The sequence below is a fragment of the Phalangium opilio genome, unplaced genomic scaffold (genome assembly GCF_054372755.1).
Source record: "Phalangium opilio isolate 3A_F unplaced genomic scaffold, DU_Popi_V2 ptg000209l_1, whole genome shotgun sequence".
Lineage (NCBI taxonomy): Eukaryota > Metazoa > Arthropoda > Arachnida > Opiliones > Phalangiidae > Phalangium > Phalangium opilio.
Window position 1 is genome coordinate 11,343,321 of NW_028324217.1, and position 20,925 is coordinate 11,364,245.

General features: G+C 37.7%; 1 protein-coding gene and 1 long non-coding RNA gene across 2 annotated transcripts; both read right to left on the reverse strand.

The window, feature by feature from the left end:
• Positions 1 to 478: 478 nt before the first annotated feature.
• LOC149619149 (puromycin-sensitive aminopeptidase-like) lies at positions 479 to 20,640 on the reverse strand. The gene is made up of 17 exons (XM_089855224.1): positions 20,496 to 20,640; positions 19,140 to 19,349; positions 18,264 to 18,460; positions 17,685 to 17,792; positions 15,073 to 15,364; positions 9,149 to 9,297; positions 7,678 to 7,744; positions 7,515 to 7,612; positions 7,334 to 7,438; positions 6,135 to 6,290; positions 5,984 to 6,056; positions 5,685 to 5,821; positions 4,088 to 4,445; positions 2,982 to 3,124; positions 2,725 to 2,892; positions 1,758 to 1,958; positions 479 to 925 (listed from the first exon to the last, which is right to left on the reverse strand). Exons 2-17 carry the CDS (start codon positions 19,345 to 19,347, stop codon positions 791 to 793), a joined length of 2,595 nt encoding a protein of 864 aa, XP_089711350.1. The 5' UTR covers positions 19,348 to 19,349; positions 20,496 to 20,640; the 3' UTR covers positions 479 to 790.
• LOC149619150 (uncharacterized) lies at positions 11,406 to 15,065 on the reverse strand. Its single transcript, XR_016375439.1, has 3 exons — positions 11,778 to 15,065; positions 11,630 to 11,697; positions 11,406 to 11,549 (listed from the first exon to the last, which is right to left on the reverse strand). It is a non-coding gene; the product is annotated as an uncharacterized LOC149619150 (long non-coding RNA).
• Positions 20,641 to 20,925: the final 285 nt, after the last annotated feature.

Here is a 20,925-nt window from a genome sequence, read left to right on the forward strand (position 1 = left end):
ATACAATTTTCCAAATTTCTGTGAACTGTCAATGCGGTCCGGAAATTGGGAATACGTTTGCTCCGATACGCAAACTGCGAACGCGGTCACGTGAGTGTAACAACAGACAGACACACAGACACACAGACAGACACACAGACACGGCCGTTACAGAACCTCTCCTGGACTACGTCACACGGAGAGGTAATAAATGATAACACCAAATGACCGTTTGGAACAAACTAACGACGTCTAAAACATGTGCAAGAATAGATAGTTTTCACACATGGAGGATTCATACCAATTACACCAGGAAGCAGGGCTATCTGGAGGCCAAAAGCAGACGGGTTTTTGTCCTCCAGATAGCCCGGCCTCCTGGTGTAAATGGTATGAATCCTCAATGTGTGAAAACTATCTATAGCGAAGTTTGAATTCAATGTAAAAAAAAAAAAAAAATTCAATGTGAATTTCTTTTAAAATTTAAAAAAAATGCGCATAATTTGAAAATGAAGTTATAGTTTTTATTTTTATACTGAACCAGAAACGAAAATGTAGAGCAGAAGTAACATAATTTTACATGAAAAATAGGAAAGAAAAAAATCGTGTTTCAAATGGAGAATTATATCAGCGTTAAAACAAATTTTTCAATTAATTAAAAATAATATATCTTCATTCAGTTGTAACAAAATGGTCCTTATTTTAATGAGAAAAATCCAATAAATAATATTTGGTTGTCTCTTAGAAGTTAAAACCAAACTGTTTGTACAACTTTTTTATGCTTCTATATTATTTCGTGCCAGGACTATCAGAATTATTGGTATCTTTTTAGATAAGATTCAATTGTCGCTTCGTCTCTGGTTAACCACTTAGCGTTAAGCCTAATTTGTTCAACGCCTTGTTTAATGGCTCTATCCACACCGCTGAAAGGATTCTGAAGAAAAAACTCCTAAAACAATATAACAAATTAGTAAAAATAAATAAAATACAGAGCGTTAATTCCAAAAAAAAAAAAAGGATGGTGAGAGTCGAAAATGGAAAATCTAACTTCAATGACATGTTTTCCAAAGGGCCACCCTAAACAAGTTAAAATTAGAATGTTTTACGGATCACCTCTTTAAAAAAGAAATTGAAAGACAACGCTAATTAAAGGGAATGCGAATTTACAATTTCATACCCTATTTTACCACGAAAGTGGTATTACGTTACACTTTCAAGTCTCTACTTTCAAAATATCAAGTTTTTAATATAATTGAAGCAAAGTTTCTATTTTTAAAATCCATTGAAAAATCTCGAAAACTCAGTTTCGATATATCAATAATTTGGTCTTGTCGAGCTTGTTCGCCCGTTTGATGACATCACTATGACGTCAGAAAAAAAAAGCGGGGGAATCCTATACGCGTCTCGAGCTTCTCGCCAGTATAAACTCTGGGTCTGATAGCGGACAGAGTGGCACCATCTCACGTGAAAAATATATCTGTGACGTCACCCAACGGGAAACTAAGTTTAGCCTTTCATAAAAAGTGGATTTCAAATAATTTCATATGAAGCATTTTCAAATGCATATTGCGGCCAAATAATAATTAGAAATCGGAGAATTAAAAGCTTGATATTTTTGAATTCACAGAAATCAATTCTATCTTTTGTTATATAAATTAGAGGTTTTTCAAACGAAGCTTCTCATTCCCTTTAAATTAGGGGCCAACACTAAAAAAATATCTAATAATAACTTGTATTTCGGTACTACCACCCTTTTAGAAACACCCTTAATAGAAATTTACTTCAATTTCTTTGGCTCTTTCATCACTGGCAAAGTGTTCAATAATAGTTTTAATTAACATGGATCCCAATGACGTTCCTTCAAACTTATCTCTAAAGACTTGGTGATTTTCCTTGTAAAAACTCCAAGCTAAATCACGTTCTTCACTGAATAGAGAGACAGCAATTGAAAAGGCATAGGCTGATTGGGAACGAACATGGTCCTGTATTTAGAAGTAATTTAATTAAAACCTACAGTAATTATAAGAGCTAAATCCGAGGGGTCGGTCATTCATGAAATCCCGTACGCTACCCGTGAAATCCAAGTTAAGAAATCCAAAATCAAAGCTGATTTCGAAATAAAATAAAAAATCCGAAATCATCAACCAAATCACAAACACAGTAAAGAAATCATAAAATCAGTAAAAAAATCACAAAATCAACAAAGAAATCACGAAATCAACATAGAAATCACGAAATCAGAAGCGAAATCACAAAATCAGTAAAGAAATCGAGAAATCCATTACAAAATTCACGAAATCCAAAATCAAAAGAAATCTCAAAATCCGAGGAAATCACGCGAAAGACCTCAAAATCCGAGGAAATCACGCGAAAAATCTCAAAATCCGAGGAAATCACGCGAAAAATCACAAAATCCGACGAAATCACGCGAAAAATCTCAAAATCCGAGGAAATCACGCGAAAAACCTCAAATTTCAACAAAATCAAGGGAAATATCGAAAAATCCGTCGAAATCACGGTAAAAATAGCACAATCCGACGGAATCACGGGAAAAATCTCAAAATTCGATGAAATCCATTGGATTTTATCGAATTCTGAAATCAAACAAAATCAAACGAAATCAAATGAAATCCGAAGAAATCAAACGAAATCCGAAGAAATCAAATTGGATTTCAAAATCCCGTACACTTTTCCTAAACGTCCGACCCCTCGGTTAAATCGGCTTTGGAAAAGAGTTAAAACACTTACGGAGAAACCAAATTCTAAAGCCTTTTCAAGCAATTTTCTCGAAGGTAAATACCCTAAAGCTAATGATATTTTTTGCTTCTCTTCGTGCGAATCATTGTCTTTGTAAAACTTGATCATAGTTTCCAAATCATTGGCATCATTCGAAGCGGCCATGGCTCCCCTAAAAGCCTTTAAAAAAAAGTATAATGGAATATACAATGTAATGTTTTAAGACTAACTCCTGAAAATCCCAAGTAAATAATAAAATATATATATACAGCAGCGCGCAAATCTCCAGGCAAAGTGTTAGCTCCGGAAATATGATCTTCTAACAATTTTTTAGCTTTGTCTAATGTTGGTTGATCTTTAGCCGAAATAACGCAAATTAGGATAAGATTACGTAACAACTTGTCTAAATGATCTGAAAATAAAATTTTTGTTAAATAAAAAATTTAACAAAAATGTCGTTCTTAAAAAGACTCCAAAGCAAGCAATGGGCTGCAAATTGGTACAAATTATTTGACAGGGTTGCCACAGTTTTTTCATTTCAAAATTCCCTGACTTTTTCAGGTTTTTCCTGACCATTTAAAGCCAATATCCCTGACCAAACTTACACTTAACAGAAAAGTAAGAATGCAGCCTTTAAAAATTCCATATTTATCATCAGCTTTGCACTTACAATTATGCTAATTTTATCACAGTTTTTAATTGAAACTACTATTTAGTAGTTAAGTAAACTTTATTACAGGGTTAGTACGAAATTTTTATATTGAAAATCCCTGACTTTTCCAGGTTATCCCTGACCAAATTTTAGCAATATCCCTGACCATTTTAAGGTATTTATCAGAACCCACTTTTCACACCTGGCTCATATTTAGCATTACTCGAAGAATGGTTTGATATACCAAATGAAATCCCTGTCATATCCCTGACTTTTTAGGAAATTTTTTTAAATCCCTGATTTATACCAGACTTTTTCCCCTATTTTCCATATCCCTGACTTATCCAGGTTCCGTACGAACCCTGTATTAGGAACTATCAGAAACAGTTAATGTAGGCCTATAGAACATTACAATTGTCCCGTATTTGAGCTGGTGCGCCTAGTGGGCCATGACTACACATTTTCAAGTCAGTATGCAACGGAAATTTCCTGACTTTTCCCTGAATTTTACAACAATTTTCAAAATTCCTGACTTTTTACACCCTTTTTCAAATTCCCTGACTTTTCCAGGTTTTCCAGGTACTGTGGCAACCCTGTTTGAAATACGTCACAAGCACCTCGTGACGCCAAGATACAAAGACTCCAGTATGGATTGACACTGTTTGAAATAATTTTTACGACCCACTGCTGGCCTTATTGGAATTATTCCCTTAAATTCCTTACTTTCTCCCGGTTTAGCATCCCAACCAAGTCTAGAATAAATTTTACTGAAGAGGTTGCGGCAGTAAGCGTTAAATGGTTCGCTTAAGTTTGGTTTATTTGATATAAGGAGCCGTAGAGTCCTAATATTATCGTGGATAGCCTTCCAAATTGAATAATCAGTTTCATTGATAAATGACTCTATTAATCGAAGGTATTCTGTCGTTGGTGCTTGGCCTAATTGCACAAGGGCAAATAGATCCGATTGTAAGCTGAGACGATCTAACATTCCAATAGCTCCACTCGCAATAGCAGCTACAAGTTGATTTAGCATGTCACTCGAATATTGGACTCGATAGAAACCAATGGAATTGAAATTTAACTGTTAAATATAATCCTAATTAGTTAGCAAAAAATTTTTTGTCAATGAGTAAATCTTAGAGGGGAAAGAAACATGACGGAATTCCAGTCCAGAATAGACTGTTCGGAATGTTTCCCCTCAAAGGGAGATTGAAATGGCCTGACTAACAATTTTTTAACAGTTTCAAATTGATAAAATAAAACAAAAATTGCATTTTCTGGGCCAAAAAAAGTGTTTGCGTCAAAATTAATTATCTGCCAAAATCGGAAACACAAAATACATGTGCTTTTCAAACAAGCTTCAAGTTAAAGCATAGCGCGGGTCTAGGTGACTTTCTTTATGAACTCCAGTTTTGCAGGCTTGTCCAAAGAATTCCATAACGTCTTGGGCTTGGTGAAAGCAGGAGGCATAAGTGCATGTCCGAAAAGGGTATAAATATTATAGCCTCTTGGGCTTGGAGAAGGCATTTGTGGGCGGGATTTATAGCCTCTTGGGATTGGAGAAGGCATTTGTGGGCGGGATTTATAAGTGGATGACCAAAAAGGGTATAAATTTTATACGGGACTTACGAGGTTACCGCACCCTTTTCGGAGAGTTGTTCTGCCAAGGCTACGGAGCGCGTTCGACGACAGGGAATGTCAGCCACTAACTAAAGGCCGCCGACAGGTTATGGCAGCGCCCACAGAAGTAAACCCCGTATAGCCTCTTTGGCTAATTGGCGAAAGCAAGAGGCATTTCTGCAAGCCAAAACTGGAGTTCAGTAAAAAAGTCACCTTGGAGGGGATGAACTGGACCCGCACTTTAAGTTTTTCATCTTTCATTTTCAGGCTTTAAACCTTTAAGATTATTATATCTAAATGAGTTTGATATTTGCTTCTCGTTATCTTAAAGGGTTAGTCGCTTAAAGGAAAAGTAAATGAGTCACGCCCTCTTTAGTCCATATTATTCATTTGAAGCTTGTACGGAAAAAAATAAATTTCAGCTTTTGGTACAGGGAGTGAGACTATTTGGTTCACCGATGGTTCTAAGACTGATTCCGGCGCTGGTGCCAGCTACTACTGCCAAACCACAAGGGTCTGTTTCTCAGCTAAGACCATTTAATGCGGCCACTGGTCTCTTCAAGGCTTGAATATGAGGGTGCACAATATGCCTCTGGCATTGCTGCTAGGACGAGAGCCCCCTCTCCCCAATAATAATAATGTTTTACGCATGCTTGTCTTGACAATTCAATCTCCCTTTAAGCTTCAATTCATCCCTTACCTTGATCCATTCATCAGCCTTAACATTTTCTATGCAAACTTCAGTGGTTTTGGTCTCAAATAATATTTGTTTGACAACTTTATTTGGGCTGCTTGCAGTAATGAAACTTACAGGAATCTTCCATAAACTATCATCAGCTGTTAATTATATAAATTAAAACTAGGATTAATGATATCAGCAAATAAAAAAAATGTGTCTAGGCCCAAATTTTAGGCTTAAATAGACAGGGACTATTTAGGCCCAAAAATTTGGGCTCATATAGCCCCTTTGAATAAAAAAGGGACTATGTAACATCTTACTAGTTTGGCTTGCCGAAAATTTTCCTTGAGTTAATGATAGAACTCTATTATTCCCAACTTGTTTTGAGGTAACCTAATAGGGTAAACCGCAACAATGAAATTGCATACTTTCGCAACAAGCCTTACAAAGAACATAAAAGTAGTAAAATACCCTGACAAGTGGAAACCCTATCTGTTTCGTCCAAGTGCTCATAATTGAGCCAATGGGCAAGCCACTCGCTTCTTCTAAAGCTTGCCATAAATCTTCAGTTTGAGTGTTGTTATAAGAGTGTCGATTCAAATAAAGAGTAACTCCTTTTCTAAATACCTGTAAAATTTCCAATTTAGTTCCTACGAGTTGCGAAACACCTCGGTGTTAAATATACCTAAGACCATTAACAACCCCCGGGACTCACACCGCAAGATTTCTACTTTTCGTGGTCTTCTATAGAGTAGTGGCACTCCATGTTAACTACCCATAGAGCTTAATACAGTCAAAGGCAAGTAGATGCCATTACTCTATTACGTGCGATCCTAGCGACCCTTGCGGTATATTGAGGAAACTTTTAGGAGGGTACCGAATTTCCGGTTTACAGGTTCCTCTTTGCTATTTAAAAATGGCGGATCACGACGAAGATGGGAATGAAAATGTTCACGTGTAAGTTATTAAAATTCAGCGATATATTATTTTGCTATTTTAACATAATTGTACATTAGGCATTATTGTAGTTAAACCGTTACGCCCTGGGCCTCCGAACTTAGAAGAAGACGATCTTATTTCTTTTTTTAGGCGATATCCCGAACCGGAAGTTCAGTACACTATATAAGATTCTATCCGTTGCCGCTTGGTGGCACCGTCAGGGTTCATACAACTTTTTGAAAACAAATTTCCCTGAGATTTCCAGGTTTTTCCCCATATACTTCCCTGAATTTTCCAGGTTTTTCCCGTATATGGAGCATCCTATGGAGCAAATCTTAACGAAGGGGGGAAGGGTAAATAGGACTATTACATAATCGAAGGACATCCCCGTATCTCTAATATAACCAGAGTTATGAGCCTCCAAAGTTTAGTGTAATGTTAATCCTACGGAGGGGATGTTTATGGACATTTTGCTTAATTACTCGGCCCCTTTTTGACGCAAATTTCCCTGAATTTTACTAAAAATTATAAATTTCCCCGAGTTTTCCCTGAGGTTTTTGTCAACTATTTATTTCCCTGATTATTCCAGGTTTTCCCTGTTTTCCAGGTTTGTATGAACCCTGACCGTTGTCGCGAAAACAGCCATAACTCCTAGAGGCGGATATTTCAATACGAGGATCTTATTGCATTGCGAGTCCCGGGGGTTGTTAATGGTCTTAGAATACACTAACTTCATCAGAAATGTAATCATGAAGCATTCGAATAACTGAAGATCCTTTAGCATATGAGATGTCATCAAATATTTCCCTGACTTCTTGGGGATTATTAACAGGGACCTAAAGTAATATAATAAGTTAATTTTTAAGGATTAAAAAAAAAACAAAAAAAGAAATTTTTTAATAAGAAATATACCTCAATGGGATGGGAACTATCCAAAGAATCAAGATTTAGGCTACGGTAAAAATAATCATTAACAAACTGACTCCAAACTTCAAATTCAGGATGCAACGCTAAAAAAAAATTATATATATTTCAATTTTGACACCTTCGTATCGTTTAGATTTCTTCTAACTACCATCCATGGACAGATTATCCATAAAGACAGCAAAACCTTCATTCAACCATAAATGAGTCCACCATTCCTATTGAAAAAATTTTTCAAGTTTCACAGTAATTCTGTTAATTATTGAAAAGCAAAATGAACGAGGGGTCGGACGTTTAGGAAAAAGTGTACGGGATTTCGAAATCCAATTTGATTTCGTCGGATTTCATTTGATTTCATCGGATTTCGTTTGATTTCATCGGATTTTGTTTGATTTCAGAATTCGATAAAATCCAATGGATTTCATTGAATTTTGAGATTTTTCCCAGGATTCCGTCGGATTTTGCTATTTTTACCGTGATTTCGACGGATTTTGCGATATTTCCCGTGATTTCGTTGGATTTTGAGGTTTTTCGCGTGATTTCCTCGGATTTTGAGACTTTTCCCGTGATTTTGTGATTTCTATGTTGATTTCGTGATTTCTTTGTTGATTTTGTGATTTTTTTACTGATTTTATGATTTCTTTACTGATTTTGTGATTTCGTTGCTGATTTCGGATTTTTTTATTTGATTTCGAAATCAGCATTGATTTTGGATTTCTTAAATTGGATTTCACGGATAGCGTACGGGATTTCATGAATGACCGACCCCTCGAAAATGAAGCTCCTTTGGCGCCCTTAACATGCTGGCTACAAACCAACGGTAGGAACAAATTGGAACCAAAGAGGGTATAAAGAGGGGGAGTTGAAGCTAGCAGCTTTGGTATTAAGACATTTTGGGAGTTCTCTCCTTTCTTTTGTATTTATTTGTTATTATTTTCCTCCTAATATCCGGTTCACCATATTTCAACCCCTGAGAGGGAAGAGAAAGATGCGCGCGCACACTGGAAACTTCCAAAGCGAGAACATTCCAGCCAAGCCTTCTACTCCCCTTCCTTATACTCTCTTCGTATAAAACTAACAATTGACCAGCTTAACATGCTGTATAGTGGGAATGTGTTGCCAATGTGTGGGAAATTTCCCACATCGTGGGAAATTTTGGTAAGGTTTTAGGCTCTGTGGGACAAAGGTAATTTTATTCCAAAATCGGTCAAATGTGGGAAATTTCCTGTTTAAGTGTTAAAATAATTGCATTTTCGAACATTTTGCTCGGTTAAATAATTGCAAGCGACATTTTGAAAGAAATTCGGTGATTTTAAATTTGGCGCTGGAAAAAAAAATAGCATATTTTGAGAATTTTAAAACTTTATAGCGTTTTGGCGCATTTGTACATATTGTCAAAGCCATGCGCATTGATATTCCATATTAAACCTAGTAGGAAAAAATAGTACAGATAAATAAGACTGTTACTTTTCTACCATATTTTAGCTGGGGGCGGGGATAAAAAGGGGGTGTGGGAAATGTTGGAAATTTTTCAAATGGAATTGGGAAAATCCACTTTCAAACATTGGCAACACTATTGGGCGTCAACACAGCAATACTAGGCTTTAAATAAACCAATTTACCATGGTTACTAAATTTCCAAACCACTGATGAGCCAATTCATGTGCCACTGTAGACGAAACACTCTGTTTGGACATGGATGAGGAATTTTCTGGATCAATAAGTAAAGCCGTTTCTCTATATGTTATCAATCCCCAGTTTTCCATAGCACCTAAAAGATTTACAAACAGGGGAATGCCACATATAATTAAACATTAACATTAATTTCTACAACAATGAATATATATCGGCAATACCCCTCTGGGTAAGATTTGGGAGACCTTAGATAAAGATGATAATAGTCACGTGATGGAAGCAAGGATTATTTAAAATGTCTAAGGATAAAACGCACACACAGATCTCTATAGTAAGGGAATGTTCTCTAGTTGTTCCGGTATTTTAACCCATCCCCCTCTTCTCCACCTACTGTTTTGGTGCGTCAAACGGAAAAGAAGTACCGATATGGCGCCACCTATCTTATTATCGCGAAAGCATAGACGAAACAGAGATAGTTTTCGAAAGCATGCTGTATAATTCTATTTCGAATTGCTAACGGTCGTTAAGAACATTTAGTTCAAGATTCAAGAATGAAGTTAATTCCTAAAAATCATAATTTTAATAATAGATTAAAGCAAAAATTCAGTTCAGGAATATATGAGGCGAGTTTACACTAATTTAGTTTAATAGGAAAGGCCAAGGCCTTGTTTGAGTACATCTGCTAGAGCAGACGAGAGCGACAAAACTTTCAAGAACCCGGTCACGTGTTGACGCTTCAAAATATTGGCTTTCCGGTTTGCCGATTGTGCCCGCCAGGTACCGTTTGGAACATCTACTTTCGATATTTCCTTCTCTGCGTTTTATCCTTAGACATTTTAAATAATCCTTGATGGAAGCGTCTTTCCCAAGTTATTATGGGACTTTCATATGAAATTAATAGACCCAACCAACAAATAAACAAGTTGGCTAGGTCTCTTCTCCATCTAATGGATAGGATCACGTGACTAACAAGGTTGCCTGTAACACCATATATGTCATTGAGGGACAAAAATAAGTTTTTTTTCTGATTGAAGAGTCTGACTCTTGGGGTAAAGCAGGTTCTGCGCAAGGCAAAAATCGAGCCAATCAGGTTATCCCTTTCTCACCTCAAAACACGAGAACGAGATGTGAGCCATTATAAAAATTCAAAAGATTTGTTGGTTGGGTCTATTGTATCTCGAAACATCGCTTTAAAAACGTTTACCTACAAAATACCATCAAGCGACCCTTACGAAAATAATGGGTCTTCATTTAGGAGCAGTTTAGACCAGTTGCTATCTTCACATTGTTAAGAGGTTTAAGACCTCTTCTAGACATCTAGAATACTTCTATTTGAGGTCTTTTAGAAGTATTCTAGACGTCTAGAAGAGGTCTTAAACCTCTTAATAATTTGCACCTGCGCGAAACCATTTTTAGTCTGATTTTAAGATGGTCTACAGACCTCTGTATAGAATAGCCCTATACAACGTCTGTTAAAAGTATGGTTAGAAGATGTCCCTGAGAGGTCTGATTGGAAGATGCTCTGTAGAAGTCTGAATAAAAGATGCTCTGTAGAAGTCTGAATAAAAGATGCTCTGTAGAAGCCTGAATGGAAGATGTTCTCGAGAAGCCTGAATGGAAGATGTTCTCGAGAAGCCTGAATGGAAGATGTTCTCGAGAAGCCTGAATGGAAGATGTTCTCGAGAAGCCTGAATGGAAGATGTTCTCGAGAAGCCTGATTGGAAGATGTTCTCGAGAAGCCTGATTGGAAGATGTTCTCGAGAAGCCTGATTGGAAGATGTTCTCGAGAAGCCTGATTGGAAGATGTTCTCGAGAAGCCTGATTGGAAGATGTTCTCGAGAAGCCTGATTGGAAGATGTTCTCGAGAAGCCTGATTGGAAGATGTTCTCGAGAAGCCTGATTGGAAGATGTTCTCGAGAAGCCTGATTGGAAGATGTTCTCGAGAAGCCTGATTGGAAGATGCTCTCGAGAAGCCTGATTGGAAGATGCTCTCGAGAAGCCTGATTGGAAGATGCTCTCGAGAAGCCTGATTGGAAGATGCTCTCGAGAAGCCTGAATGGAAGATGCTCTCGAGAAGCCTGAATGGAAGATGCTCTCGAGAAGCCTGAATGGAAGATGCTCTCGAGAAGCCTGATTGGAGGATGCTCTCGAGAAGCCTGAATTCAAGTCGTCCGATGTTTAAGAGAAATTCGGGCTGAGTCACGGAATAAACGTATATAATATTTTTTCAATCATCACCATTAGTTTAAGCATTTTAGGTATTTTTATTTAAATGATAATGTCTTCGTGCACATTTCCTTCAATGTCACTCCCACTTTGTTGCTCAACGGCGACGGACTTGCATTTCCCAATAGATTCTTCATTTGAATCATCTGCTCTGCTGCATGGCTACAATAATCGGAATTATTTCACTATCATTTAAAACTTAGAACACCATAAAAGAATAAATCTTTTTTTTTTAGATTTACCATTTTTCGTTGTTTATAGTCTCAATTAAGTTGGCCATTTCAGATATTTCAGGCGTCGTTGGTAAAATCTATAAATATTTACACGCCACAAATAGAATATTAAGTATACTTTTCCCTGCTTAGTATTAAAACAGCGTAAAATATTTACTTGGTACAATTTAGTCAAACGATGCAGGTTTAGTATGAAAATTAATCCGATGATACCTGACAGATCTTTTAAAAACGGGAATATGGAAGCGCGAAAAAACCGTTATGTACATAACCTGCAGGCTCTCACCCGACTGTGGCTCGATGCTCGAACGTTCATTTCCCGCCTTCTTATTATACTTCCACGCATGTGTCAGGCTGTTTCTAGGCTAGAAACCTCTTATTTTTAGACCTTCTCACGCTTTCATGTTTTTTCCTTTGACCTTCTACAGTCTGCATGTTCATTTCCCGCCTTTTTCTTACACAACCTGGCTGTTTCTAGGCTAAAAACCTCTTATTTTTGGAACTTAAGCAAAAAGTCTCGAGCTTTAATTTCTAGACCTACAGTCTGCCCTTTTAAAGGTACTTATTTTAGACCTTTTAAACTGTTCGAACGGAAAACTTATACGAGTTTAACGCTGCTAAGAATGAAAAGACATAACTGTTTCATTACATACCAAAATAGCGACGGTGGCTTAGATTAAGGATAAATTATTTCTTTCTTAAACACGAACCCCCCCTTCAACCGAACCCCAGAATATTTTGCTATTGTTAAGAAACTGATAGTTGATGATTGCTTTACAACGGAGACCTAGCCTTCTTAAATCGACATCCCATAAAAATGGTTGTTTACACTAGGAATGATGGCGCAGAAATAATTTCTGTCAATAATATTAATTCGCATCAGACTTCTGTTTGGGTTGGGGATGATATTTTTCTAAATGACATTGTTAACGTGTTGGAATATGACAAGATCATGAATAAACATAGACGTCTGAAAATGTAGATCATGATTTTCTGCGTCTATAAGGACTTGCAGCTTACGACGTTATCCTAAACCCTGAGCATAAGCGTCTATAAGACTGCTTAAACATCTTAATATTAGAACGGACTGAAAAACGTACCTCTTGGAAAGAGGTAGAATTAAAACCTCTAAGTTGGTCTACAAGGGCAACAGATTTTGGGTGTCTTCTTTAACCCTGAACATAGGCGTCTTTAAGACGTCTTAAATATCTTAATGTTAGACTGGACTAAAGAACCTCTTGGAAAGAGGAAGAATGAAGACCTCTAAGTTGGTCTACAAGGGCAACCGTTTTTAGATGTCATCCTTAACCATGAAAATAGGCGTCCTTAAGACGTCTTAAACATCTTATCTTGGACCGGACTGAAGAAACTCTTCAAAAGAGGAAATACGTAGGACCTCTATGTTGGTCTACAAGGGCACCAGAATTTAGATGGCATCCTTAACCATGAAAATAGGCGTCTTTAAGACGTCATTAAACATCTTAATGTTAGACCGGACTGAAGAACCTCTTCGAAAGAGGAAAAAGTAGGAGTCTAAGTTGGTCTACAAGGGCAAACGATTTTAGATGTCATCTTTAACACTGAACATAGGCGTCTTTAAGACGTCTAAACATCTTAATGTTAGACCGGACCGAAGAACATCTTGGAAAGAGGAAGAATTAAGACCCATAAGTGGGTCTACAAGGGCAACCGATTTTAGATGTCATCTTTAACACTGAACATAGGCGTCTTTAAGACATCTAAACATCTTAATGTTAGACCGGACCGAAGAACATCTTGGAAAGACGAAGAATGAAGACCTCTAAGTTGGTCTATAAGGGCAACCGATTTTAGATGTCATCTTTAACACTGAACATAGGCGTCTTTAAAACGTCTAAACATCTTAATGTTAGACCGGACCGAAGAACATCTTGGAAAGAGGAAGAATTAAGACCCATAAGTGGGTCTACAAGGGCAACCGATTTTAGATGTCATCTTTAACACTGAACATAGGCGTCTTTAAGACATCTAAACATCTTAATGTTAGACCGGACCGAAGAACATCTTGGAAAGACGAAGAATGAAGACCTCTAAGTTGGTCTATAAGGGCAACCGATTTTAGATGTCATCTTTAACACTGAACATAGGCGTCTTTAAAACGTCTAAACATCTTAATGTTAGACCGGACCGAAGAACATCTTGGAAAGAGGAAGAATTAAGAGCCATAAGTGGGTCTACAAGGGCAACCGATTTTAGATGCCATCTTTAACTCTGAACATAGGCGTCTTTAAGACGTCTTAAGCATCTTAATGTTAGACTGGAACCTCTTGGAAAAAGGAAAAAGTAGGACCTTTATGTTGGTCTGTAATTTAGTGAATCCAGAATTGCTCTTGGCTAAGACCGTGCAAAGACGTATCATAAGCCTAAAGTGGATCTTAAGTTAGACCATCTTAAAACTAAAGCTAAATATTGGTCTTATAATAGCCTAAAATAAACCTTCGATCATCCCTATTTTTAACTTAGACTAATCAAGAACAAAATAAGACTTCTTTTAGTGTTTAAAGTGCAAGAATAGACCATGTTAGACCGATTTATTTTCGTAAGGGGAGTGCTGCTGGCCTGGACTCTCTAGCGCTTCTACCACCAGGAGCCGTAACACTCAATAGTCCCCCTCCTACTGTCTTACAATCAGGGTTGCCACGGAATTTTCAGAGCCAAATTCCCTGACCTTTCCACGGTTTACCCTGACCTTTTTCTGAAATTTTCCCTGACCTTTTTCTGAAATTTTCCCCAGACCTTTTTCTGAAATTTTCCCTGACCTTTTTCTGAGATTTTCCCTGACCTTTTTCTGAGATTTTCCCTGATCTTTTTCTGAGATTTTCCCTGACCTTTTCCTGAGATTTTCCCTGACCTTTTTCTGAGATTTTCCCTGACCTTTTTCTGAAATTTGCCCTGACCTTTTTCTGAAATTTTCCCTGACCTTTTTCTGAGATTTTCCCTGACCTTTTTAGCCCGAAAGTGTAAATTTTTGCAGCACGTTTTAAGTGCTTATAATTAAATAAACTCTCTACATTAAGTTAGTTTTCCAATGTATTTGTTGCACCAAAATTAATAAGAAACATTTTAACTATAAATAACAGTCTAAGAGATTTTCTAGAGACCATTTACTTTACAAAAACAATTCTAGACATTTTTAAGGATTGCTCTAGAGTTTTATGTGTTAAAAGACGATGGGGAGAAACTTTCATTACTCTTTCAATAAAGACTTATCCCCAGAAATTTTACACACTAAAATCAAATTCCCTGACTTTTCCATGTTTTCCCTGACCCGTGGCAACCCTGTACAATTCACTCTTAGAACTACTAGAAACTAGTCATAGGCTTGTAAACCAACACCCAAGTCAAATAGATAGGTTAGAAGGGGTATAACACACAAATAACATTCTTGTATAGATTCATGACATTTCACTAACCTGACGCGAAATCGGCAATGGCAATGAGGTCCAATTTTGGCAAAGGATATTTAATGTTGAAATAGTCTTCGTAAAACTTCAAACACTTGATAGTGACATTTAGAGCAGTTCTTGCGTGTTCTTTTTTACCCAACGGCGTATATACTCTAACTAAAAGGCCACCGGATGTTTTCTCTTCAATAAAGTCATATTCTCCCACAATAAAAGCCAAGAGATAAGTTGACATTATGGGGCTTTTAGCAAACTTTACTTCCCTTAGATTCGAATCAATTTCTTTGTCACTTATAACATTCTGGAATTAAATGACCGATTTAAAATTGACTTCAGTTAATATTTGGTTTTAACTTTAAGGGTGAATTTGTTTAATAGTTGTAGTACGGTTAACCGTTTCAATCGAATAATTCGATCGAATACCGAACCGAATAATTCGATCCGGTATTCGATAGCCATTTTCACTATTTGATACGAATATCAAATACCGAACTGACTATTCGGTTAAAGGGACTGCAAAGAAGGCATTGGCGGGTGGGTAAAAATTATTTGAAATACGTCACAGACATCACGTGATGCCAAGATACAAAGACTCCTCATGGAGTGGAACTGGACATCTAGTCCTTGTTTTTTGCGAGATTGCAGCGCCAATTCCATGAAGTGGTGGTTTTCGAAATAAAACGAACTAAGCTTCTTTGAACCACGCCTCTCCTTGGTCACGTGCCTCTGACGTAATTCAAATACGTTTTACCCACCCGCCGATGCCTTCTTTACAGTCCCTTTAAAGTTCAAATACCATAAATTTAGGGCCTTGGCACTAGAGACCTTATTAAAAAATATCATCCCAATTATATTTATCTCCTATCAAAAACTACCAGCAAGTGCCTAGTAAAATTTTAAGAAATAATTGGCCACCAATGAGGAGTGGTATTTTGAAATTTAGGAGCTTCTAATTGTTTCTCTCCTTGCTTTGTATTAAAGAAAAGGGCGGCTCCGTTGGTACCCCTTAAAGATGGCTTTTCTACTACACAGCGGCTAAGCTTGGTAAAGGCTAGTTAAGCCAAAGGCAGGAACCAATGGGACCTAGTGCATTTGGTCTGATTGGCTCCTGCCTTTGGCAAGGTAAAATTCGTGTCCAGAAGATAATGGAGCCGCCTGTTACTTTAACTATTCGCGAATATTAGGGTTACTACCCAATTAATCGCGAATAGTTAAGCCTAACATTCGCGAGTATCAGGGTTAACTATTCGCGAATAGAGAGCTTTCAGTTCGAGCAGGAGCTGAGCCTCGTGACATATTTTACGCTGCCATATTGGTGGGTTAAAGCAGGAATGAAGCTGAGACCACCCAATATGGCTACTAGAACAGCGGTAAGACTTGGGAAGGTGTGACGTACTACTATCCCACCTGAAAGCTCTCTATATTAGGGTTATTACCCAATTAATAGTGAATAGTTAAGCCTAACATTCGCGAGAATCAGGGTTAACTATTCACGAATACTAGGCTTAACTATTCGCGATTAATCGGTTAGTAAAAAATTTACCAAGGCCTAACTATTCGGTATTCGATTTGCAATAAACTATTCGTTTCAGTATTTGATAAGGAAAATTTTTTGGTATTCAGTACCGGTTCGATACCCAAAAAGTGTTATTCGCACACCCCTATTTGATAGTTAACCCATGGATAAAGAATGCGCGTGAGGAAATTTGATTTCACTCTATAGGATAGGCAACTCCCCATCTCTGACGACAGCTTATTCTGTATATACTCTGTTACAACATCGGTTGTCAGCACGCGCACAGCTAGGTCTCTGTGTAACCTAGCTTTGTGCGTGCTGTCAAGAGACCAAAAACTTCAGGATCTTTAGGATTTAAAATATCCGCGAGTTTTTTAGCTCAAGCGCAAGGACCTCTAGGCCTTAGTTTCAAATACGTGTGAAATTTCCTACAGCCTACTACACGTATTTGAAACAAAGGCCTAGAGCTCCGTGCAATCGTGCTAAAAAAACTCGTGGATATTTTAAATCCTGAAGACCCTGATGTATTTTGTCTCTAGACAGCACGTACAAAGCTAGGTTACATAGAGACCTAGGTTTGCGCGTGCTGACAACCGATGTTGTAACAGAGTATATCAAAAACGGATTTATGGGATAAGAACGTCGGATCATAGCTTTAGCCTCTAGTACCATCCTCGCATACTTTATTGAGAAACTTCGTCTGCTTATATTTTGACTCCACCCACAAATTCGATCTCTATAAGTAGCTATGTACAGAATTTGTGGGTGGAGTCAAAATATAAGCAGACGAAGTTTCTCAATAAAGTATGCGAGGATGGGGAGTGAATTCGCTAACTCCGACGTTCTTATCCCATAAATCCGTTTTTGAGTATATACAGAATAAGCTGTTGTTCGAGATAGTGAGTTGCCTATACTATAGCGTGAATACAAATATCCTCACGCGCATTCTTTATCCATGGTTAACCTTTAGAGAAAAGTTAATCTGAGTTAAACATATAAATTTTTTGACAAGCCCTGCCTTATTTTGAGAAAAAAAAAAAAAAAAGGTTTCTAGTATCATGGCAAGTAACCCGACAAGCGTTCAAAAATATTATGAATTTTTTACCATGTTAGAAAGAGCAACACGATCTTTAGGCACAATCAGCGTCACATCAAACGTAGCTTTAATCGCTGGTTCATCCCAACAAGGAAATGCTTTTCTAGCATCAGTAGCCTTTAAAAATTGTACAAAACACCATTTACTCGTGAAACTTCGCAAAGATACAAAGTTTTCCCATGGATAAAGAATGCGCGTGGGGAAATTTTATTCACGCTATAGGATCGGCAACTCCCTATCTCGAACGACAGCTTATTCTGTATATACTCTTTCACAATATCGGTTGGCAGCACGCGCAAAGCTAGGTCTCTATGTAACGTAGCCTTGCGCGTGCTGACAAGAGACAAAAAACTTCAGGATCTTCAGGATTTAAAATCGTTTAAAATATCCTGAATTTTTTTGTCTCTTGTCAGCACGTACAAAGCTAGATTACATAGAGACCCAGCTTTGCGTGTGCTGACAACCGATGTTGTAACAGAGTATATACAGAATAAGCTGTCGCTCGAGATAGGGAGTTGCCTATCCTGTAGAGTGAAAACAAATTTCCTCACGCAATGCGCATTCTTTATCCATGGTTTTCCATTATACTTCAAATTGAGTGGCGGCTGAGTTGCGTTGTTCATCATTAACCGTATACTTGCAACGATAGAACCCTTTCAGTTTATCATTTAAAATTCCTTGAAACGCTAAATGAAGTTTGCCCGTCCCAACTGTAAGCGAGGTATCAAAGGAAAGTATGGCAATTTGTTCTTCTTCTAATAGTTTAACAGACTTGGGGACATATTCTATAAGAAATATTGAAGTAAGTCTTTTATTCAATTCAACTCAAGGCTCTTTCAGACGATCCAACTTTTTGACTCAGCTTGATGGGTCAAAAAGTTGTATCATGCAACTTGCTTGCCCAACTTTTGAAGGGAAAAGTGAAATAAATCCTTCCTATTCACACGACTAAACTTTTACCGCCAAATGGAACTTTTTAAGCGCCACCTACCTTGGCACTTACGAAATAACCCGCGAAAAAGGCTTTTTTTTGTAAAGGATCTTTCAGACGATCCAACTTTTAGACTCGGCTTGATGGGTCAACTCGAGTTGAATCAACTAGTTGGATCGTGTGAATAGAAACTGGATGAGTTGGGTCACCAAAAAAGTTGGCTAGGAAAAATTGGATCAGTGATCCAATTTTTGCTGACTCAACTATTTAATTTCATTTTTCCAGCCAATCAAAATGAATTAAAAAAAAAAAGCCTTTTTCGCGGGTTATTTCTTAAGAGCCAAGGTAGGTGGCGCTTAAAAAGTTCCATTTGGCAGTAAAAAAGTTTAGTCGTGTGAATAGGAAGGATTTATTTCACTTTTCCCTTCAAAAGTTGGGCAAGCAAGTTGATACAACTTTTTGACCCATCGAGCTGAGTCAAAAAGTTGGATCGTCTGAAAGAGCCTTTAGTGTCCCGGCAGACAAGATAATACCTTTCTTCGAAGCATCTTCAAAAACGGCTGTAGAAATAGTTAAATCTGACGCATTGAAAATAATAGTATCAGTTGGCTCTTTAACCTCGAGGCAAACTGACACTGTTCCATCAAAAATTAACTTATTTAAATCTGGTTTTAGAGAAATATCATAGTTTTTTGGTATAACATTTTTTGGAAGACGTTTAAAGGTAGCTGTCTCCGTCATTGCTAAAATAAATGAAAACAAACAGAAAAAGAAAAAACAATTAAGTGTGAATAGAGCTATTTCAGAAGCCTTAGTGTGACGTCACCCATGCTATTTGCCCATAGAACCAAAGCGGTACCAAACATGGCCGCTGACTGGCAAAGCTAAGCCCGTGACGTTTTACCTAGGCACTGACGTGACAACTGAGATAGCTCTATTTCAGAAGCCTTAGTGTGACGTCACCCATGCTGTTTGCCGATAGAACCAAAGTGGTACCAAACACGGCCGCTGACTGCCAAAGCTAAGCCCGTGACGTTTTACTTAGGCACTGACGTCACAACTGAGATAGCTCTATAGAGTGCTGTCAGAAGCGCCAGTGTGACGTCACCCATGCTGTTTTCCCATAAAGAAAACACGGTAACTGTCATGGCCGCTCATTGCTAAAGGCAGAGTCATGACGTTTAACCTTGGATCTGACGTCACAACTGACAGCACTTTATAGAGTGCTGTCAGAAGCGCCGGTGTGACGTCACCCATGCTGTTTTCCCATAAAGAAAAAACGGTAACTGTCATGGCTGCTCATTGCTAAAGGCAGACTCGTGACGTTTTACCTAGGCACTGACGTCACAACTGACAGCACTCTATTGTCTAAGCATATGCTAGCCCCCTTCATTTATTTCAACTCGCTTCCCATATCATCTTTTTCAAAAAAAGAGTTTAATACATTCTTGGAGAGTTGTGGTAGCCTTGGAATAAGGATATTTTATAAACTAGTACTTGACTCTTTGGGACCAATGACCCCAGTCACCCCACAATCTTCCACAATATTAAACAGGTTCTTAGGAAGTTAGAACTTGTCCCTACCCCATAAATTAACCCATAGATTCTCAACTAATAAACTGTTCTCGAGGACCAGTGCATTGAAAAATTAGTCTAACTAATAATTAAAGAGGTTTTAGGCCTGTATTATTTGGAGGAGGGGCGAGACAGACTACAGGCATGGTACAGGGGCGACCGGGCTAGGCCAAGTGGCACTGGCGGGACTACCATAACAACCAAGGCTTAAATTTTTTTATTAAATTATTTATAGAGTACCAGGCCATAATTGCCCTATTATTAATTCAAATTTTGATGAACTATACAAACACAAAAAATATATCCAAACTTACCAACTTAATTTTTACGTTATTTAAGGCACGAAAATAAATAGAAGTAAGAACTTCTATGACGTACGACCACACTCTAGTCCAGCAGTCCACACCGTCTGACAGTGCATGGCCAAGTTGCCAACTTAGATTACCGGTGGTAGAAGGCCTGCCAGCTTCACCCGAGCCCCATGTTAAAAAAACGACTAGCAAAATCGCCCCTACTTCGACTTTCGCCGTTAGGTGCGCTACCAGCCCAGTTTTCCTCGTAATGCTTTTTCTCTGGGAAGAAAAAATTCGGAAGTGGACTTTGTTTTGGAGCATTTTTAATATATTTACCGATTTTTTTCGTGGCCGAGTTTTAAATGAGAAGTCAAGTAAGTTCTAATCTATTTTTTATTATTTTGAGACCAATTTCATTATTTTCCGTCCGTTATTTGACGAATAATCAACA

Bases quoted from the DNA above. Each gene is read 5' to 3' on its own strand.
- LOC149619149 (XM_089855224.1), bottom strand. From the start codon at position 19,347: ATGACGGAGACAGCTACCTTTAAACGTCTTCCAAAAAATGTTATACCA. The intron at 18,461-19,139 runs GTATTATCTTGT...TATTTCTTATAG, and splicing joins TGAAGATGCTTCGAAGAAAG to AATATGTCCCCAAGTCTGTT. The intron at 7,745-9,148 runs GTAAATTGGTTT...TTTTTTCAATAG, and splicing joins TTGGAAATTTAGTAACCATG to GAATGGTGGACTCATTTATG.